Below are 23328 nucleotides of genomic sequence, written 5' to 3'. Positions count from 1 at the left end.
TTTTAGGTAGAAGATTTTTTTATATTTAGAGCCTAAGAAATATTTTACATAATCTTTTCGGCCCACTGTGTTAATTTTTTTTATGGTCAACTAAATATAAAAAAAAAATTATTTTGTTTTAGACATCATAAGAGTAGGTTCTCCTCGCGAACCGAAGAGATTATGGGATGTTTCAAAGTTACATAAACTATCGTAGCTGGTTAGGACATTGGAGTAGAAATTTTATATATATGCCGTTTTAGTTTACTTGCACAAACAAAATCAAAACAACACTATTGAAAAGGCAATGAACAACACCATAAAAAAAGTGCGACTTTCCTCCGCTTTTTTTCACTCTTTTCCCTGCTTTCGAGATCTCTCCTTTTTCTCCGATGAGCGATGAAACACATCAAGAGAGAGAGAAAGGAAAGATATGAAGCAAAACCCTAGTTAAACCTCTTCTCCAAGCCCCAAATTCCGGCCGAATCTCGACGAAGCCGCCGCCGATCGCGGCGGGACCTCCGAGAAAAGCGTCCATTTTCTTTGTTGACGGTGGGCGCTCCGATCCAGTCAGAGCTATCGCCGGAAGTCGAGCTCTCCATTGCGGCCGCGGGTGGAGAGGGCGGATCTTGACCCCGTCCGGTGATCGGAAGGCAAATTTTAATTCTTCCGGGCGATTTTGATCGATCGATCGGGATAAAGATGTATAAGAATCAGCTGCAGGAGCTGGCGCAGCGGAGCTGCTTCAATCTGCCGTCGTACACGTGCATACGGGAGGGGCCAGACCACGCGCCGAGGTTCAAGGCCACCGTCAACTTTAACGGCGATGTCTTCGAGAGCCCGAGCTTCTGCACGACTTTGAGGCAGGCGGAGCACTCCGCCGCCGAGGTCGCCCTCATCGCCCTCTCCACCTGCGGCCCCTCTCACTCCCTCGCCGCCCGGATCCTGGTATGCTCCTCAACAATAACAACAACAACAACAAAAATCTACTTTTCTGTCCTTCAATTTTAAGTAAAAGCAAAGGGAAGGTTCGCCTTTTTCTTTGTTTCTTTCTTGCTTTCCCCTCCAAAGATTTGAGTGCGATTGATATCGGCTTCGACTGACACCGAAGCTATAGAAAGCTCGCAATGCATTCAGAAATGGACATATAATATTCTGGGGAAAAATCTTTCCTTTTTCCTCATTTTGCTTCACCACATCGCTGTACAGATTCTTTCTTGCAATTTTATGGGATAGAAATATATATTGGTTGAACAATTGGTGGCGTCCCGTCTTGATCTTGGATTCTCACTTAGCCTTTGTGTGTGTACTCAGCCGATCGATTCAGTTAAGCAAAAGAATTCCCCCTAATTGTATCGCTTTTTCGGTTGAAAGTTATCGCTTTTCTAGATTTTTTGTCTTGGAAGAATTATTTTTATGTGATACAGACCGAGATGGGATGAATCCCTTCATCTCTTCCTTCGTCGTTTTTTTTTTTTTTGCTTTTTTGGAAGAGGGGGGTGGGGAGAAAAAAAAAAAATTTAGCTTTCCATGGATGGAAGAAAAAGAGCTCCCGAGTTGACTCGTTCTGTTAGTAAAAGGATGGCGTCTGCCGAACGTCGACGGAGTTGGGGAGAAAAATGTGCTCCACTTGATCTTAGCCAGAAGGCCGAGAAAGCTTAAGATTTTAATCTTTACTTTCTAGCTTCCGTGTCTTAATCCTTGGTTTCTTTTCTCGATTTTAGTTTTGTTTGTCGGAGCCGGCGTTTCGTATTCATCTCTCTCTCGAGCGCGGTTTTCCGCTAGGGTTTCGGTTTAGCCTTGTTAAACACTTATAGACTAGGATTAATTGAATAAAAAAAATTCTTTTTTATTTAACGGCACCACATTATTGTTGCATTTTGGTGATTAATGCCATAACGAGGAGGGTATCTTCGTCACGAAGGACGGGAGCCTGCCAAGCCTTTGGGAAGTGGTGTCGTAGTTACATTAGTTATCAACTCCCATCATAACTCATAATTAATTTTTTTATTAGTCGTAATCAATCTCCTAATCTTTGTTGCAAACGAATAATTAAGTACTTTGGAGCTTAATTTATTGTTGGACGTCTTTTTAGGTATCGTTCCAGTGTTCTGCATGAACTGACCAACTTAATGCGCGTACAACATTAAAAAAAAAAAAGAAAAAGGAAATCTAGTCAAATCCATGAATATTTTGACTTGAGTAGGGGCTGACTTGTTGTTGATGACGGTGCGAACATGAAGCGGTTGGCTTTCAAATTTGGGAGGCACACCTAACCGCACCAATGGGTCAACTTCTTAGCGGGTTAATTAAACTTTCTTTGTTGTTTTCTGCTTATGCTACTGTTGCTTATCAGCAAGTTTGAAAAGTGACCAATGGATTTGGTGGCTTTGTCCCTTCCAGCAAGAACTAATCAAGATGATCAAACAACACTGGTTGGAAGATAGGAAGTCTGAAAGATGAGTGCTTGATTTGTTATTAAGGCCCACACCAGATCCTATCTGTAGAAAGTCCTATGACCTTAGAAGCAAGAATACTAGGTAGTGATGGTTGAACTCATTCCTGAATCATGCTTCTGCTTGTGGTGGCCCTTTGGATCTGGTCGCACTAGGGGTTCTGTCGTGCATCTGAGTTGCTGGAAATGGCTCCTTGCTTCTAAGCGCATGATCCATAAGCCAAGGCACAAGAAAGAATGGGTATGCCATGCACCATAGTCGTTGGAACTTTGAAGACCTCGTGTTCCTTTTTAGGAGGATAATTGCGATGATCTTCTTCTCTTGTTATATTAGCAAGCAAATAGCACATAGTTGAGTGAGATTGTATGATCTGTTTTTAGGCAATTGTATGGGTCTTTGTTTCAAGCTGTTTGTGTTTTAGCGAATGAGCTATTGGAATGTTAACATTTTCCTATTGTTCAATTGGTTTTACTTAGTCAAAGTGGAATTGCTGAATTCTTTACCTATTTATGGCTTTTGCTTCTGACCCCGTAATATAGAAACGAAGATAGATTACAAGGTTGTATCCCATCCTTCTGGATAACCAAGTTTGTGTAGCCATTTGATTAGTAGACATTCGACAAAATGACCATACCGTAAACTCTATTCAGAGCAAGTGATTTCCTGAGTATCTATGTGGGCTTTGGCTGAGCTGGCAAGTTGGATACTGCTTTTGCAAGGAAATGCAAAATTAGCATTGGCTATTGCGAAATTCATTACTTATCAGCCATTCATGCATCTTCATCACCGATTCATCACCTGATTCATCACCCTGAAGTTGCACGAAGAATCATCCAGTTTTGCTTATAAGAACCTGAGCTCTATGTGCATATTCTTCTCTTTACCTTTTTCAAATTTTCATATACTTAAAAGGGGAAATATATTTCTTTGTAATCGTGTTATTGGTTATCCAAATGATCCTGAAAATGTGCATAACTTGATCGGTTCCATTATTCTGTAGTTGAATTCTGAGCCACTTGGTCTTTTTGCAAATCATGTCTGAACTTTTTCCTTACTTCAATTATATGTGGGTTTTGGGTTGGCTTGCATTTTACATTAGTAGGTTGTGATAAAGGCAATCATAACTCTTGGTGATTAAGTTCTTAGCCTGAATTGTTTCTCTTACATTGTATTTGCCCCTCTTGAGCAGGATGAGACGGGGGTTTACAAGAACCTTCTGCAAGAAATCGCTCAAAGAGTTGGAGCACCTCTCCCATCATATACAACTGTACGCTCCGGCCTTGGACACCTACCTGTCTTCACTTGCACAGTGGAGCTTGCTGGGATCACATTCACAGGCGAGCCAGCTAAGAACAAGAAACAGGCAGAGAAGAATGCTGCCATGGCAGCATGGTCTTCATTAAAGCAATGTGAGTCTCATGCTTATACTTGTTTTCACATATCACCTCTTACATTACAAAACTAATGTCTAGGGGTAATTGAGGTTCACCGCCTGTATTGACCACCATTTTATGTTTTATCCCTGCTGACTGAAAACTTTTTTCCTAGCCTGCTACATTCTTGCACACAGCTATGTACCAAACAGATATAACTGCATACATAATAGGCCTGATTGTTTGCACAACACCGGCTTAACTGTTTAAAGGGACAAAATGCAAAATGCTAACTCTATATGGGTTAAACATCAAATGGCAGTTACAGAAAGGACCAGATGCTAGGTTTCCCTGCGGAGGTTTCCTGTCTATGGATATCTCCTGAAATGCATGTGTAAGCATAGCCCTAGGTAGGCTAGTTTCCCAACCTGTGTGCATGTAGAAAACTGAAAGTTAAATCTGCCTCAAAACTAGGAGCTACATAGGTAACATGATGGAAGAATGTGGGAAGAACTTGATCAACTGGAATCAGCTTCTATTCTAAATGGAAATATATGTATACATTTATGTACACATATATGGATAATAATCAGCATTTCGATATGATTAGAGAGAGAGAGAGAGAGAGAGAGACCTAAATTAAAATTGCATTTTCCAGAGCCTAGATAGTGGAATTTTTTCCTAATAGGTTCTCATTGTCTGTAACGACCCAGGATCTCACCTAAAATGGCTAGCCGAAAGGTATTATTTAGGTTCCTTGATCCTGTATAAGTACCCAAGATCTACCCAGCGAATAACCGATGTGGGACTAAACACACGCCCGCACAGGTTCTCACATACTCCCCCCGTTCAAGCCCTGACGTCCTCGTCAGGCTAAGGATTTATATCTATTCAAATCTAATCACAAACACCACGATTGGCCCGTGGTCAGCCTCAATGGATCTGTGCTGCAGTGTCTCCTAGTCCACATAGGTTATGGGCCGGGTCCGCTCTGATACCATTTGTAACAACCCAGGACCTCACCCAAAATGGCTAGCTGAAAGGTATTATTTGGGTTCCTTGATCCTGTATAGGTACCCAAGATCTACCCAGCGAATAACCGATGTGGGACTAAACACACGCCCGCACAGGTTCTCACATTGTCCAATTTGGTCCCTGTGAGGGTAGCACCGACTGTAAAACCATGGTGATTTTTGAATATCAATCCTTTTGTCTGTGATCTTTGTCTTTGAAATGGTTACTATTTGTTGCTAGGATATATTGTGTACTGGTTTCGGTGGCTTTCCCTGCTTAAAGACTCATTCACATAATTAAGGTTAGCAGTCATGGTGAAATATTATATAAGATTCTCTTATCCATTTTGGCGATAGAGGGAAATACTCTCTTAATCACCCTTCGCCATCAAAGATCGGCTTCAGGAGAGCATATTGGGGAATGTTCTCCAGAAGATGCGTCAATAATGAACTTCTTTAGCTATAATATGTATCTATAATTTGTTTTAGAGTTAGATCATGTTAAGTGCCTCTAATACATCTTCTTCCGCTGCACCAGTGGCAAAGCAAGAGGCAAGCTCATCAAGCGAGCCGGAGAACCATGATGAGCAGGAACAGATCACAATTGCCCGTGCTCTCTTGAGCTATCGCCTAAAGCAAAAGATGGCAATGGCCAACAACCCCAATTCCACATTATTCCCTAAAAAGTTCCCTATACAGCCAGATAAAAAGCCATCATTGCAGCCTTTCTTATCCACTGGATCAAAGATCTTACCTCTGATCCGACCAAAATCTTCTCTAAGAAGCCGACCAACCTCCCTGGTGACAACTGATGGTGCGCCTTCATCTCCCATCCCACAACCAAAAAACGGCTGTGCCTGGCCTCAGAAGTTTCCTGCAAGCGGAACGGCACCATATGTACCAGTTCGGCACTACAGAATGCCTTACCATGGCATGGCACCTCCAGTAACAATAAGGACGGCAGTGCCAGTCTTTTCGGCACCACCTCTTCCACCAGCAATTCATAGGCATCAGCTTCCTCCAGTTATGGGCCGACCGATTCATATGGCTTCACCTGTTCGCATCAGACCAGCTGTGCCAGTCTTTGCTGCTCCGCCCCCAGCCCCAGCTAATACTCCAGTGATCCCAGTTCAGGTAAAGGAACTGCCAGCAGCTGTGGCAGCCTCCCCTCCATTAAAACCTCTAGTGGAGAAAGGGGAACATGTTGAAGCCGTCGGTGCTGCGAAAGATCTGGAAGAGTCTACAGTGATGGAGAGTTTGAAGCAGCTCGAGATCTGATGATGCTGAAGTGCGGAAATCTTCCGGGGCAAATTAGATCTCTTTGTAATGCATTTTGTTCTATGTTGCTTCCCGTTTAATTTTGTTTTCCTGTGTTGCTGGTAGGATTTTGGAAAGGCTGCTTTGTAGTAGGATCTTAGCTTTATAGAAGCAAAATTCGCAGCGGTAGGCCATTCAGCTGGTATGAAGGTCTCATCATACAGAATTTTTAGTTCTGAAGTTTCCAAGCCTTCAATTTTAGCAAATGACAAGTGAGCATGCTCTAAACTACTATGAAAAGATCCTGTGTAGTTGCTTCATCTCAATAAACAACTGGCACTTGAAATCAGCCTTTAACTCTTAGTGACCACACGCCCTCATCTGTTTCGAGAGCTGAGCCTCCAACATGTCACTTGGAATGCGTCACTTGGTCTTGGCGATTTTGATCGACTTAAACGCTTGCAGGGATTGTTCACAGCTCTTGCAGGGGGGCTTATAGCTTTCGTGCTGCTAGGAGACTACATGCAGACTATATTCCTGATGGGTTTATAGTCACTTGGATCTAGGCAATGTCGCTTATATATAGTTTATTTCCATCAATAAAAATTGTTTTTAATAGTTTGTACCCTCATACCATGGTGGAGGAATTTGAGTTCAGGGACCCTCAGCGGCAACATGATCTGGCAGATTCATAGTTTATATGCTTGCTGGCAAATTCAAAAGTTATTTTATAGAGATCTAATGTTTTTCTTTTTGGGCGGACGGGAGGGTCGTTTAAATTTGCATGCATCGATTCGTAATATGACAGGTTCTATGGGCTTGTGATGTGGAGAGTTCAGCGGATTCCATCAATGGAAAACATTGTTTTTTAAAAAAAAAAGATAGAAAAAAGAAATGAAGGTGGGGATAGTGTAGTGACGCATGAAATCCCAACGTTTACTCCATGTGAAATGATAATACAATATTGAATGCATGGTTAAAAGTTAAATAGCATGCAATTACTAAGTTAGAATTGATTTGAATGCATGCAATTCATCAGCCTAGAAAAAATTAGATTTACAAAAATAGAAGCCATTTAATTACCAGAGAGAAGATGCAATGATCCAGAAGTATCATCAGTTCTGTCGTGGATCATTTTGGCTAATTCAAGTAGACCTGAATGGGCATGGAGCAAGATCCGCCGTCAACTAAAATTTCGGGAGGTTATGACTTCTAATATGAAAGGCAATATGAAAGAAGGCAAAAATGATGGAGGGGCCTCAATCTATCATCTATCGAAATTTTAAAAAACTTTATAATATTTTTTATTTCATAACAGTTCTAAAAGGAAAAAAAACATTAATCTAGATTCCGAAAAGGCTGATCTTATTAGTATAAATAGAAGTAGTGTACTATAATTTTATATGTATTGATGAAAGAAAATAAAAGAGTTTTATCTTATTTTTTTAATCTATTTTCATGTTGAATTAGAAAAGAAATTCGACTCTAATTTGGGGACTCAAATCTCACGAGTATAAATAAAGGACTAGCATGATAATTTTATTGTTCTTTAATGAAAGTAAAGAATGTAGAATTGGGCTTTCAAAATTTTTCATATTTTATTATTTTTTGAGAGCTTTGGTTAAGCAAATTAAAGAAGTCACTTCTTTCTCTTTTGATCGAATCAAGGTGGTATCGAAACTAAGCATTCTATCTCTGCAGAGTCCTAATGTATTGTCCAGAACCACAAGCAACAAGCAGATGGGAGAACAACTATCGGTGCTCGAAGTATATCGAAAGATAATAATAAAGATGGCCACTACGTACTTTAGTAGATAAAGATATGGAGGGATGCCTCACTCAACTAAAGAACTAAACTGCACAAATCACCACGCTCATGTTCAACTGATTTTTTTAACTTCTGTACTTGCAACTCCTATCACAGAATTGTCTCCAACATTTGAAGATGATGACCAGTCATTTAGCAAAGATCAGCCCATGGAAACTCTAAATCTTTTACGATAATCTTTCAAAGTTGAAGCAAAAATTAATATACCTATGCATGATAGATCTGTTAATGAGGAGCAGCTAGACAATTGAATAGATCAAATAGAAACTTATTTTGCTATTTTTGGATAAAAGTGTCCAGAAAGTTATCTTTGCTCACCTAAAGTTTTCAAATCATGCTCTTCCTTGGTAGTTACATAAAAAATAATTATATTTCTAATATGACCAAGAGGAAATTCAAAAATATGATGAGGACATAGCTTTACCCTATCACCTATGAGAAAAATAGATCAACAAGTATTACCTTCGATAGAATATGACCAATCTATACAAGAGTATATACAGAGTTCTACAAACTAGCTATCTTTCTGGCGTTCTCTATCGATAATAATACAGTCTTCATGTAATATACTAAAGATCTTCATGAGAATATTTGAAAGGAGCTAAAACTTTTCAAAGGAGAAAGCATTAGCAAAGCCTGTGTGAGAGCTTGGATGATTAAGGAGAAAGATATATTGAGGCAAGTCATGAAAGGTGATAGATTAAAGAACTAGATAAAAGTGAGGAAAATTTTGATAAAAAGAAGAGTAAGAAGTAAACCAACACTATGTGGAGAAAATTTTTGCAATCACTGTGAAATGAGTGGTCATACAAAAGAAAAATGTCGGAAGCTTCACCAAAAAGAGAAGAAAAATGGAAACATCAAGAAGCCAGGAGAGACAACTCTTAGCATAACTCAAGTTGAGGGTATGTTTGAGCTCAAGTAGACTCAAAGTTGAGTAGGGAACCTTGAAACAACAGCAAGAGCAATCTAAAAGCAAGAACTCATTTACCTAAAGATTTAAGTAAAGCAGACTATCATTAATGCAATCGTAGATTTCGACAGCCAAAAGAGCTTTACCTTGGAATATTTGGTACAGAAAAAGGTAAAGACCGCAAACTACCCAAAATCCACGTGCCTGCCCTTATAGTTGAATCTACAATGATCTTGAATTAAAAATCACCGAGCAATCTACTTTCAAATTCACCGTAACCAAGTGGTAAACTGATAAAAAAGTATGCAGAAGCATTTCTTCAGATAATGTCAAATCATCTTGAGGAGCCCCTACCCATCGAGGTGCAGTCTCACCGAGGAAATTCCCTATTCATAAAGAATGGATTAAAAAATTCTTCATTAACACCGTAAAACACAAGAAAACATGGATGTGATTGTTGAGAAAAAAGTCTAGTCAATTCTAGAAAAAGTATGTTCCATTGATGCCAAAAGAGAGAGATTTCACAGGCAAAAAAAAAAAAATACATCGGCAAGAAAAAAAAATAGAAATCAAAACCCGTCAATTTTTTCAAATAATTTTTTCTTAATTTTAGAAAACTTTTTCTCTAGTTAGGAGAGAATTTTGATCTAGATTCTAAAAAGACAAACTTCACTAATACAACTAGTGGTCTTGTATCATAATTTTGCATATATTGATAGGAAAAGAGTAAAAAGATTTTACCTTGCACCCTATCTTTCTTTTAACTAGAGCAAAAATCTATCTAAATTTTGAGAATTCAAACCTTACTATCATAAATAAAAAATTTGTATAACAATTTTAATTATCTTGACAAATGTTTATGACTTAGATCGGTGCTTTCAAAAATTCTAAATATTCTCTATTATATTTTTTAAAAAAAATCAATTTAGATAGGTTGAAAAAATTCCTCTCTCCAATTGGAACATGCAAGTTCAACTTTTAAAGTGGATTCGACAAACACAGATGATCACGGTTGCAACAGTCACACTAAGGTCAAGACTCTTCGGCAGTACTCTGGAGGCAAACACATTCGTTCAAATATCCCGCATCGGCTCACTTGAAACATCCTAGTATCAAAAACTAGAATGGTTAAACGTCCAAGCGGAACGCAAAGGTGCACAACTATGTTTTTTCACTCGGGAAAAGTTTAGATACATCCCTGCGAACTCCACAACCAGATGTCACCAGCAGGATGCTAGCAGGAATGGTTAAACGAAGAAAGATAATTTAAAGCTAATTAACGAAGAGTTGTAAAAGGTACAACAGCCGAGCACAAACAGCACCAGTTACAGAAGGACAATTTGATATCAACGGAGAGCCAGAATATGTGAGCGGGCCCACTCATACGGATGGTCTTCGGTCCCGAACATAATACGCGCAAAAATCTTATTGCAAGACAGTGAAATTTCTTAATTGCAAGACAACATTTCCATACTCATCCTTTCCAGTACAGGGCCGTCCCACAAAATGGCTCTTAAGGCAAAAGAACCTGTTCTAATTAAAGAAAAATTACACAAACATGGATCTTAAAACCTACAAAATTGGGTCCGCAACTCCCAGAACAGAATGGATTACATTGCTTTAAACGAAGGACCAGTTCATAAAACAGAAGGCCAGGCAGCGAACGCTGTTGTCTTCACCGAGGACTTTCCAGGCAATCGCTTGCTCGTACGACACATGGCGGCCCATCCCAGACAAGCAAACACCGGCTGGCAGGTAAGCATAGCCCTGAAATATTACATCAACTTTCTTTAAAAAAGTGAGGCAGATATTTATTTCCGATGGACCCGATGTGTCCTAGATGAGATATCTCACATTAGGACTTTATCGGTCTATCTGGAATATGGAGATGATATGATAGAAAATGATTTGAAACATGAACCACAGGCTGAATCACTATTTGCTTGAGCAAAACGGTAGCAATATCATCCTCAAAGTTTACACAACTGCCTGAAAGGCCCCTGCTTTTACTTCACGAAAAGAAGAAGAAAAAAAATCGGTGGACCCCTCTCTACTAGTCAAAGCACGTCGGACAACCGGCATGGATATAAAAGAAAAAAAGGAAACGTATTTGGGTACGCGGTACAGTCAACTCTAGCCATATTAAATTGTTCGACAACACAGACTGAACATCTTGATCGCAAGAGATGATTACATATATACCATGGTGGGAGCAATAGCAATAATATTGCCTCCATAATGCAACATCCCGGTACAACCTCTATCAACAACCAATCCTTGGCCAATCATGACTGGCTTGGGTATAGACCAAAACTCTAGATTCAAGGATCATAAGAAGATCCAGAAGACTTCTCGACCTGCAGGCAACCAAACATCAATCCTTCCCAAATTTTCCCGCCATACCAAATGGCATCCTGAACTTATACAACACAAAAATGCTTCCAAGGCTGTTGTTGCTAAAATCCTCAATCTCTTGTCAAACAGGTTCTTAATATGATTATAGGAGAATTAAATTGAACTCAATATTTTTCGTTTGTTATATGACGTGTACCAGAACAAATTATTCTTTTTCCAATCTTCAAACACTACAGTGAATATCAAAACTGTTGACCAAACCAAATATCACGTTTCATGGCATACTGAGATCACATCGACATCGCTCTGCTCTCACAGCTCCTCTTCTACCCCTTTTACCAGAGACTGGCTGCTCGAGTCAATATTACGGACAAATTATTTCATCATCCATTACACCTGTAGGATCTGCAACTTTCCACCAAATCAATCTTATACTTTTAACCCTACCACTGATCATATCCTTAAAACTTGGATAGTATAAAGTATAAACAAATGTGGCATTTAGCCATTAACAATACCTTGTTCCGCTGTTTTCAAGAAAGGATCACTGAGTCATTTTAGCATTTGATTCCTAATCCAGACCACCTTGTTTGACAAAAATCTGTTCTTTCCCCAAATCATATCTTGGAGCTTTCACTCTCAAATGTCAAGGAATTACCAAGGTAAACCTAAAACTCTACCGCTCTGAGTTACCCGTTTTCCTTTTTGGGAACACAAACATTAAACACCTCCCAACAAGGAGTCAAATATTCGCGTGTATGGGAGATCATATTGATTTTTCCATGAATGTTTAGGATTCTATATCAAAAAAGGCCTTCCGCTTGGGGAACCAGCTCAGACTGATCTCTGATAAGGAGAAAGTGATGAGAATGACAGGTTTAAGACATGCATACCTGTTCCAGCAACTTTGCAAACTCCGAGCAGAGAGCTTTCTGCCCGGGTTCATCAAAGATCTTATCGAGACTGATGTCTTGTAGGGCAACCAGTGTTGTTTCCAACATATCAAGCCCGGCCTGGTTCGCAAAGGTGAAAACCGGTTGCATCTGAAAAATTGTCATCAACTCAGAATCTCAATACATTTCAAGGAAAATAGTGTGTACAACCTGTAAATAAATTATCCAAGGCAGACGTGCTACCCATTATGGCTCTGCTCTGATGTGTTATACCAAGATTGTTGTACAACAATTGAAGAGATCATTTGTCAACAATGCTGGTTACTCGGTAACTTGGCCAGTTCAAATGAGAGATCTTAATTGGAAAATGTCATAATTTGAAGAATCAAAAAATATAACGGAACAAACCATACAACACTATTTCCTTGAGGGTGTTTGGATGCTCTGGCATGCTAAGCATGAACAGCATGCTGGAATATCATAAATGAAAAGGCATTTCATAAGAAGATCATGGTGATCCATAATTTTGTCAAAGAATATGTCCGGCAACTCCTGCACCAACGAAAAGCCCAATGCCTTACGCCCAGGCTACAATTTTTTCATATATAATTGGATACTCAAAAAATGTTAACCTTGTTGTGCTACAAATATAACATGCCAAAGATCCAATCACACATTGCCTTCACTGGCAATGAAGGGCAGTACTAGTATTCAGTCAGAGTTGGAATGCCAAATATTATCCATAAACGCATTATCATGATCAACTTAAGAAAGGGAATTTATAGTATCCTGATCCATGTGGATTTATGGGATCTCCAATTTGTGGCATCATATTTTCCTAATATTGACTATATCTAAGACTGCAATATTATCATTCCCGATTGAAAATGCACCATCATGCCATCCATGTGTAGCATAACAGACCCCCAAATAAACCCTTGATTTCTAGCTGCATGTCAGCACATACTATCTTCAAAAGAATCATAGGATAAAACAATATATAGGCACAATAAACCTAAGCATTTTTTGTGCCACATTATAACGAATTTCACCCCACACTGTACCTTGAAAGAGCAGCATAAAACGGCATCTTGATGATGCCACAGCACTTTCAACATGGACTCTCCAGTTTCTCCATCAAATCTCAGCAACTCCATCCCCAAATGAGAACTGCAAATATTAAACAAAATTCAATGAGTCAATAAGATCACAGAATGAATTCCACAGTAGTCCAAGTGTGTGACATTGCAAACTCCTCCAAGCGGTTCTTATTTTAATGTCCTATTTTATGTTATATAGTGGCATATAGAATCTTTTATATCAACACAGTGCTCCATATATATTGTGGAACATAGCTAGGATAATTTTTGAACTGTCATGAATTCTACAAATCATTCACGATCTCAAAATGAGGAAAGTCAGATGAACTTGCTTGTAGCTCTGACAAATCCAATGAGCAAGGGTGTCAGCTTCTGGGGAGCCTGGTAGTAGCTTCTGCCCCACATGCAAACCAGGTTGGGAAGGAGCTAATGCCATAGAGACCCTCTGCACTGCCGAGATGATGCTTCGAACATACTGCCTTGCCATTGCAACAACATTGTCCTGAAGGTGCAGTTCATAAGGAAATTGAAAGGCAATTGTCAACACCGATCGTACGTTATGACCATCTGTGGATTTGTCACCGGCAGAGCGGTTTGTGGCAGAGCCTACTTCAAGGCTAGATGCCAGATCCAATGTACGGCAAGAAGCAAAACCATCCTACATTTCCAGGGAATAAATGATGTTGGTGTGGAGAAAATGCCGAATCAGTTTTACTTAGGATCTTAAGTGCCATGGTGTATGACTGTAGATTACTCTTGCAAATGCAAACAAATTAATAGAACATTCGAAGAGTCAACTAGAAATAAAAAGCTCTTTGATAATTGAGTGGATTTGGTTCATCCTCATACACCTAAATTTTAACTCAAAAAAGCTTCTAAAAGACAAACTTCAGCTACTTTAAGTGGGATTCCGCTTGTCCAATATAATTAAGACTTGAAAAATTAATTAGGACAAGCTAATAACTATTAATAGAGAATTAGAATATGTTTCTCAATAGAAAAATCTAACAAGAAGAGGCTGATCTTCTGCTCGGCATCGAGTAATACCTAGCCAGAGAAATAAGTAGTACTCTTGTAATGGCTAAGGTAGCAAAACATGATCTTCATAAAACACATACTTGAAAAATAATCAGCATGGTGTAACTTGAAAAGAAAACTGCGCTTTTAAAATGGCAAATTACATTGCAGAATTAGCATTTGATAAAAAAAATAAGCTTCCTATAGACCGATATGACAACTTTAAAAGCATACACAACAACATGTGGGACTAAGCAACATTAAACATGCAGGTACTTCTAGAATTTATTTTATAAGTTCCACATTTATGAGTTTGAGTCTTCTTAAATTCTGGCGGTTGAGTAGGTCTGATAACATGGGGCCATTGCTGGGTGCAGTTGTAAAAAGCATGGGATGACAAGCACAATTACATGTGTTTGAGTCGCAGCCACTTTGTGCCAAATTTTTTTTGTCAAAGCTTATATCTGTCTTCAGTTTGCCCCTCCTAAGACCACAGATTACCAGGACCATAACTAGATAATGGCCTCTAAGTAGGTCTGACAACAATCAGGACAGATATCCTTCAATTAAGCATTACAGTATGTTTTATAGGAGTTAATCAGTTATAGGATAACTATTCAAGATACAAATTAGCATAAATTTTTTGCCAAATGACAAATTGAAAATTTTCTCTAAAATATTGGATTTCTAAAACAGTTTCTTGAGAACACCAAATAAAATTTTGAGCAAACTCTGATGAACGTATTATTTAAGAAACAGGACATCATAGGAACAACATCTTTTTTAACAACTTATTTTGAAATGTATCTGTTAAACTACATTTAGCCACTATATTCAAAACATATAAAGGAACAACATGTGCAAGGACATTGCAAACACCAAGTCAAAAACCACATTCCGTGACCTAGCTTACCTACTCAATGTCACAATTCTTAAAGTTAATATAAACAATCTAAAAATTCCATAAAGATACCTATATTCTGAGTTAAACAGGAAAAGAGATAAGAATTGAGAGCACAGAGAAGTTGCAGGAAAATATAGTTTCTTTATTTTTCTGTGCATGTGAACATCCAGTGGCATGCCGTAAAAGCTAAAACATGGTGAACTGATTGGCAATATATTTATCTTAAATGTTTGGGATGCGGCCGTACAATGGTAATCAGTAAACCATCAGTACTATATGAATGGACAATTAAAGGAAACATGGACTGAAGGGTCTGATAAAGAATGTTCAACCTTGTTTGCATCCAACGGTATGACACGGAAACCAGAAGGTAAAAGTGCAGCATCATCTAGGAAATGTTCATCAATTGGTGCAAAGACAAGTTCAAAGCAAGCTCCCACAGCATTTTCATTGATTCCACTGCAAAGCTGCAAACTCAAGCAACCAAAGAGATGATTAAATTGGCAGTCTGAGTATTGAGTTATTACGAGTTCCACAGGTCAAATAAATATCAAGCCAAAACTGCTTTGAAAACTTATTCTAATTGAATAGATCAGGAATGGATAAGAAGGTAATGAACCCACTTGTACATTATTCCCTAGGCCTGTAACCAAGAAAAAATGGATGTACTAGCATTGAGTCTGGTGATGCTACAAACCTTGATAGTGTTTAGGATGCTCTGCTTTTAAAATGGTCAGTGCACAGTCCTGTGCCTAAATTTTGATAGAGAAAAACAACAAAAACATGCCAAAACTAAAAACAGAAGAACACAGCCAAGAAGTAAGCTGGTCTTGTGAAATGAATTATAATTCTGCCTAAATTTTAGCCTTTTTACCATTTTTTATTTACATAGCCGGAATGCTTTCATCCGACAAAGATAAATAGCAAGTAATTATCCTTTATATAACATGTAGAAGCCATATGCTTCAGGACTGATTCACTGTCTTTTTCGTCAGACCTTAACCAAATAATCCAATAACTCCAATTACAATTTATGTTCACCTAACAATTAATTAGCATTGAATCTTATCCTCCTTAAATGTGTGGGTATTAATTAAAAAAATCTTAGAACGTGTAGGTCACTAAAATAAACATTACGTACCTGTAGGAGATGGATGTCCCTGGATAAAATAGCTTCATCTTGAGTAATAGCCTGGCCTTCAAGGCGAACTACTTCAAGAAACTGCATTTATTATTTGAATTAGCAAAATGACTTTGTGACAAGAATAAACATAGACCTTCTAGGTGGCCAAATATATATGTTCCAGAGTCATGCAAATCATCTTAGACATGATATCATTCAACATACTTGAAGATTTTCCAAAGAAATGAATAAAATATGCGTAAATTTACTGTCTAGGTTTGAGAAAAATCAAGCAAACTCTCGATGCACTAAATACATGTAAATCATTCATTATCACATATTGTATGACATAAATGCTTAGTTCCCTCCATTGTATGTCGATTGCATACATACCTCCTCATTCTCCACTGTGTGAGCCAGAGGCATGATAATTTGGCTCCCAGAAAATCTACAGGGCCCCAATCCAGGAAAGGAACCCGAGCCAGCTTTCAATGATGTTGCAGAATATGCATCTATCCTGTAATCAGCCCATTCAGAACGGTGCTCCCTCAGAAACCGAACCAGCAATGCTGGGGGAACATTCTAGAATGGCCACAAAATGTATTAGCTCATGTAGATCTAGCTAAAAACCCCATAAGTTCAAATAAGTAGCATGCCACTATGGCTAATTTTCAGAAGCTCCAACATTGACTAGCAGGGCAAGTGTACCATGCCAAAGTCATTTAAAATTAGCCAATTAAGCAAACAGCAAATTTGGATCATTTGGAACCAGATGATTTAAGCCATAATTTCCACTACAAAATCTCAAAAATAGGTTCGAGAATTAATCACCCAGATAAACCATTTTCTGAATCCGCAAATAGATTATCAAAATAGGTTTCTGTAGTGTCCGAATCTTTAGTTCCTTTATAGACAAGCACTTGATCCTGTTGACCAAATAGCTAATATAAGTTTGTACTTTCAACAACAGGATTTTTTATTTTTTTGTCGAATAACTTGTGTATTGATGACCATAACAACTGCTTAGGTATCAAGAAGGAAATATACCCCTCCCCCCCCCCCCCCCAAACCAAAACAAACAAATTAGAAATAGAGCAATCACCCAAAAGAAAAGTGAAAGTCAATGGTTGTAAGATTGACTCTAGAGCTTACTTGAAGTAGCATTGATGCCTTAGCACAGATTACACCACCAGACACCGAAAAACCATCAGCAGAATTGGCCTGAGTATTGATTTTCTTTGATGTGTTAGTAGCAACTATTACATCCTCCATGACATCACTGCCCATAACCGACCAGCCATCATCAACAAAACCATTGACAGCATCATTAAAGCCTCTGATCAAGCATGAGAAAAAACAACGAAGTCTGAGAAACCTAATGGGTGAAAATATGACAAAACTTGCGATATCTATCAAATAAATACTAGGTACAAATTATTACTGGATAATTCACCTGCTTAATCTTTGACTAAAAGTTCGCAGAACAGCTGGCTGCCTACCCAAAGCATAGACCACTTCACCGCTCATTTCTTGTGCTATTTGTCTTAGATGATGCAGTGCCTTCAAACAACAGGACTAGTCAATTCTCTTTTATCTTAATGCAAGAAGTATCAGCAAATTTTCAGTAGAGAAATATGAGGGAAGGGATGGCAGATGCATCAAGGCAATCTCAGCTTAACCATCTGTAATCTACATAAACCTAGTCAAACCCTTTTTTCTCATTTCCATCCCCTTACTTTCCGGACTTCCAAAATGGAGGGCAAATCAACATTAACAGAAGACTATTAGCATAAGTTTAAGAACTGCAAGTCAGCAGAAGTGAATAATTTAGCACCAGAAGTCAACTTGGTATTGATGAACAACGTAAAAGGTGGGGAACTACTAAAAAACCAGGGTGCTCCATAATATAAAAATCTGATTACTTACCGCAAATGTCACCTTCTGAGCCACTACCCTGGATGACTCATAAAGAGGCCGCAACACTTCAGGAACACTCCATGCCTGATAATGGAACACAGAGTCATGGATCTGTTTCTTTTTTCTTATTACAGAAAATAATGTATGCCAAGTTTTTTTCTTGGTAAGGTACCAATAATCAAAGACATAAGAAAGATATCGATCTGCAACCACACCTCCAAATTCAAATGGTCAACTATGTGAACAATTGAGCCCCCGCCTTCACAAGGCCGAATCAAATATCCACTAGGACGCATCTCAGCTCTTACAAATTGGTGAGCAGTAGTTGCAATAGGGCCACCTCCAGAACCACTTAAGGATCTCTCACAAACCTTGAGATATGCACAATTAGCAAACATAACAATTTACAGGTGCTATATGTGTTAGACTAAATTATCAGGCTTGATGACAGGCTACAGAACATACCACAAGACTGCCATCTTCTAGACCTATGGTGTATCTAAGAGTCCAAAAGTCACGTGCAGGAGCTAATGTAGTTGGAGCATATGTCTGCATAGAGCCAGAAGCATCAAGATCAAATGAAGAGAACAGAAGTAACAAATGAAGAAAATAGAAGTGAGAAAAAAGTAACAAATTGAGGAAGATTTTGTGTAGGTCCAGATTGTAAAAGAAAGTAATTTCAGTTTCCAACCTGCATGTATACCAGCTCAATTGTGCCACCATTTCCAGCAGGAAATATAGTGAAGACTTCGAGGCTCCGACAATCACGGCACCAAGATGGACGATCTTTGAGGATCTCTACGATCTGTCAATGATAAGTTTAATAGTCGTAAGAGACAAAGGAATTAAAAATGGTATCGTCCATACATTTATGTGCATTCCAAACCATCTTAAATTTTTTGTTTTAAGTCACTTGTTCTTTCGACCTTCTCAAGCTTTTGTTTTTTGATCAATACTGGCTTTTCATCCAAGAAAATTATCAAGTCCATCAAGATGAAATAAATGTGTTTTTTAAAATGATTGTCATTTTCTCACTGCCACAAAGGATGATTTTTTATCGCGAGTCCAGAAACGGTAACCTAACCTTTGCAGGCTCTAAACTCACTAGACCACAGGCTCGTGCTGCCACCCCACTGGCACTACATGAAATAGCAATGATCCCAATCGAATCCGGACCAGGCTAATCACAAAATACACCAAACAAACAAACTATTGATCATCAGATTCATACACTAGGAGAAAAGAAAAATAATAAACAAATGCTTGAACACTAAAACAGATTCTCTCTTTTTTTTTTTTTTTTTGCTACCGTCATTTAACTGCTACATTACCTTCATCCCAGACATCTGGACCCAATCGACAGCAGTCCCTGTAGCCTTTGAAAGGAACTCTGCCAAGGTCTCCTCAGCAATGGACAGGAATCTGCAAAATAGCACAAAAGCCAAGAGTTTATAACATAACAAAAACATACTAGATTTGGAAAGAACAGATTGCATCTACAAGGGGAATGGAGAAGATTATACCCAGCAGGATTACTTGGATCTCTTAGAGCATTTTGAGGAGTGGTCACAACTGATTCACAGCTTGTGTCATTGGCCAGGGAAGCCTGAAGGAAGAGTAAAGTACAAATCACGGATGAAGAGAAAACAGGACATACTTCATAAAATTAAGAAATCCATAGTATTGCTAACCAGACAGCTTGAATTGACAACTGGAAAAACATGAATCTAACTGAATGGGCTGTTGACAGGAATGGTGCCTAAAGCCCTTTGTAAGCTTTTACAAGCACGTAAAGCTTTATCTCAGACTCTGCCCCTAACTACATCCATAACCTATAGCGCTAAAGATCTAACTACCAAATAGATTAGTGAGAAACTTACATTCTGTAGTTGCTGTCGCATGTAAGCATTCTCATGGACCAGCTGCGTGACCTGCTTCTGAAGGCGCTCATTTTCCTCCATCAAAAGCTTATTCATTGCAGTCAACTTTCTATTAACAACCTGAAGCCGAGAAGCCTCTTTTCTCTGCTTCTCACGACACCTGAAAGAAGACAAAGGCACTAATCTTGTCATTCTGCACCTCCCAGTTGCCAGAGCATGTTTGCAAAATGGAAAATGTCATGCAAAACCAAACTCCAAACTTTAAAATAGTCGATCTATACAAGCAAAGGAGATTATTGGCAAATGGGCCAAAAAAAAGGTTGTGTGCTCGAAAACAAATTTACCCAATATTCCAAAGTTTGTAAAGTGTACCATGTATAGGGGTAGTGCAAAAAATTGTGCAACTATCATCTGGATTTGGCTTACTTTTACCTCGCTTACTGTTTTTGTTTTCACCCTTTTTCTCGTGTTTCATCACAGTATCACACGCTTCACTTAAAAAAATTTGGAGAAGCTTCATTTTCAAAGAAAACTGAGAACGTGATTTAACTTTCTTTATAAAAAAAAAAAGCCTTCAAAAGCAATAGTAACATAAAGACAGTGGCTTCCCAAGGATTTCAAACACTCTAACCCTGACATGCCGAGAAACTACACACAAAATTCATAAATTTAGAGACAATATGATAAACGAAGTCCATCTCCTTGCCATTCCCCAAGCTCTTACCTTCGGTTCTGAAACCAGACCTTAATCTGTTTGGTCCCAATGTTGGCTAGGATCGGGCACTCACGGATCAACTGCTGGCGGCGCATGGAGCTTGGCTTGGGGCACTCGGCGTAGACCTTCTCGAGCGCCTCCACCTGCTCTGCCGTATACCTCACGTACTTCCCCGTGTCCATCGGCTGCTTCTCCAAACCGCGGCCTTCGACGCTCCTCACCGCCACTGCCGTGGCCATCTCTTCTCACTAGTTTCAAAATGGTTCTCGAGACCAAAAGCAAAGCAAAGAGAGGAACCCAAGACCAGTACTTCCGTTCTCCCAGTCTCTCTTTTCCCTTTCTCTTTTCCTTCTTTTGTTTCTCTTTCCAGTATCGGTCCTAGGATTCTCGAGAAAACCTTGCCGTGATTGCGAGAATAAGGGTAAGGATAGCCTGACGAGGGATTCCGATAGAAAGAACGGAAGCCTATTACAGGTGTTTGGTCGCTGGCTTTAGGGTTCAACGAAGCATCCTTAAATAAGTTAAAAGCCAGGGGAGGGCGCTTTTTCTTACAGAAACGCCCCTTCTTTTCTTTAAAAAAAATCAAAGCAAAATAGAAGCAAAATTTTCTAAAAAGATTAGAGTTCAAATATTTACAAATCCTTCAAGAATGGCCTCCGAACTGCTTCAAGCCAGCCTCCAAATACTTCATAAAGGATCAAAGATCAGGCGATACAGTGGGATTTGAACCCCGGAAACCAAGAAACAGGCAAGAAACCGATATCCCTTCCAACTGGAAGAGCAGCACTCTGAGACCTGGCGAACTAGCTCGGACCACGCATTCAAGCAAACAGACCCTACTACTTCGATCTGACGACTGTTTCCGTCAGAGAATCAAGCCTCCTCTCTTTTGGATCGCCAGAAACCGTCCAAAACCCTTGCTTCAAAACTCGGAAGAAAGCAAGGCAGAGATCAAGAACAGCTCTCCCCGCTACGTCACGCGCACGGCTCCCTTGGCGGAAAGAGAGCCTCTCCCCTCCAGCATCAGAGACCTCGCGCAAGCACACGCTCGACAGCGGCCGAAACCCTAGCCATCGCCGGAGAACGGAATCGGAGAAGAGAAGAGACGGAGGGAAGAGTAAGATAGAGAGATTAGGGTTTGGAAAGGTAGAGAGAAGGAGAGGGATGGAAGAAGAGAGAGAAGGAGAGCTGACAACAGAAGACAGGAAGAACGGGAGCTGGTACTGAAGAGCGAGAGGAGGAAAGCAGAGGAGAGAGGGCCGAGAATCCCGAGGACGGATATATATAGGACGAGATTACGAAAATGCCCTTTCGAGTGGGATGTAACAGTAAGGAGGTTATTTGCCGCTGTAAGGAGCGGGAAAAGTAGCCAGGTGCAGTTTTAAATAACGGCCGTTATACGGCTTTCTCTCTTCTTTGAGGCTTCCTTGGTGAGGTGAGGTGCTGTATTGTTATAAAAAAATAATAAAAATTTAAAAAACACCCAAATATATTCAAAATTTTAAAATAATTATAAGTTTCTGATCAAGTGATTAATATCACTACTTCTTGTTAATTAATATTTAGTACATATCAAAGATGTTAATAACAAAATTAGCATAATTATTACAAATTAGCCGCTAGAAAGGTAGATTTTAGTATAGATTTGGCCTAAATGAAAGTAGATAAAGCCTACTTCTATTCCTTTTTATTGTAAGTATCCAAGCAATAAAAAAATATAAATTAAATAATAAATTTTAAATTTATATACTATATATTTATGAATGATTAATACAAGTCAATATCTTGGTTGAAATTTCCTATTTGAATCAATATGATGAACCATATATTGCTATAATAGTTACAACTTTTTTTTCTACTCTCTTAAATTTGATAAACTTGCCTCTCTCTTCAAAAAATAAATAGATTTTAGGCAAACAATACATTATACATGCATAGCTGTGAAATAAATATTTATGTTTGTTGACTTATTTAACGCTTAAGATTTCATCCATCATATTGTGCATGTGATAAGATCTATATACAAAAATTTTGCTATATCGACAGGCGATCAATATATGCCAAAAAAAAAAAAAAGCATTCCAATGCTATAAAAAATAGTCAAAATATATCAATATGACTTTGCATTGCTCTCTTGACTAATTTTTATATATTAATACGCTATTAATATGGCATTATTACTTTAATAAGAATTGTAGCTAATATTATATGTCACAAAAAAATAAAATACATCAAAAAACTAAAATTTCCATTATATGCCAGTAACATGTTCCAAAAATAATTTTTTTGCATTTGATTGGCTCAAAGATAATTTAAATTTGAACAACAACTTTTACAATTATCTTCAAAAATTACTCTATTTGTTTATATATAATAAATAATAGAAAAACGAGGAAAGGACAATGATATCATTTGTTTAAACCATTGTTTATTAAATTTAAAAGAATCATCAATTTTATGGAGGTTAATTGTGAGCAGTACTATATCTATATAAAGGGTGAAATGATTAAATAACGATTACTGTTTGCATTTAATACAGTTTTTATAATAAAAATAAAACAGCTGGCGAGTGGCTAAAATTATTAGTTGTGTATCTAACGGAACA

General features: G+C 38.5%; 2 protein-coding genes across 4 annotated transcripts; one reads left to right on the top strand and one right to left on the bottom strand.

Annotated features, from left to right (window-relative positions):
* The first annotated feature begins 245 nt into the window (after positions 1-245).
* On the top strand, positions 246-6427 carry LOC103703963 (double-stranded RNA-binding protein 6). 2 transcript variants are annotated; one of them, XM_008787060.6, is made up of 3 exons: positions 246-927; positions 3625-3844; positions 5360-6427. In XM_008787060.6, exons 1-3 carry the CDS (start codon positions 682-684, stop codon positions 6097-6099), a joined length of 1206 nt encoding a protein of 401 aa, XP_008785282.3. In that variant the 5' UTR covers positions 246-681; the 3' UTR covers positions 6100-6427. The 2 variants fall into 2 exon arrangements, with proteins under 2 accessions (XP_008785282.3, XP_038982396.3); XM_039126468.3 differs by lacking the exon at positions 246-927 and adding an exon at positions 960-2675.
* Positions 6428-10223: 3796 nt separating this feature from the next.
* Positions 10224-21980, bottom strand: LOC103703962 (homeobox-leucine zipper protein HOX9-like). 2 transcript variants are annotated; one of them, XM_008787059.6, is made up of 18 exons: positions 20733-21980; positions 20009-20168; positions 19652-19734; positions 19460-19550; positions 19213-19308; positions 18820-18933; positions 18594-18677; positions 18344-18499; positions 18138-18212; positions 17665-17771; positions 17364-17547; positions 16605-16793; positions 16230-16310; positions 15421-15555; positions 13500-13825; positions 13132-13237; positions 12068-12217; positions 10224-10586 (listed from the first exon to the last, which is right to left on the bottom strand). In XM_008787059.6, the coding sequence occupies exons 1-18, from the start codon at positions 20960-20962 to the stop codon at positions 10440-10442; spliced, it is 2514 nt and encodes an 837-aa protein (XP_008785281.4). In that variant the 5' UTR covers positions 20963-21980; the 3' UTR covers positions 10224-10439. The 2 variants fall into 2 exon arrangements, with proteins under 2 accessions (XP_008785281.4, XP_088580280.2); XM_088724154.2 differs by lacking the exon at positions 19213-19308 and having other exon boundaries at positions 20733-21969.
* Between the last annotated feature and the right edge of the window lie 1348 nt (positions 21981-23328).

This window comes from Phoenix dactylifera, chromosome 6 (genome assembly GCF_051530095.1).
Source record: "Phoenix dactylifera cultivar Ajwa chromosome 6, Ajwa_hap1_PhDact_Kaust_v1.1, whole genome shotgun sequence".
Taxonomy (NCBI): domain Eukaryota; kingdom Viridiplantae; phylum Streptophyta; class Magnoliopsida; order Arecales; family Arecaceae; genus Phoenix; species Phoenix dactylifera.
The sequence above is the reverse complement of the archived record's forward strand: the minus strand, read 5'-3'. Positions and strand labels throughout refer to the sequence as shown.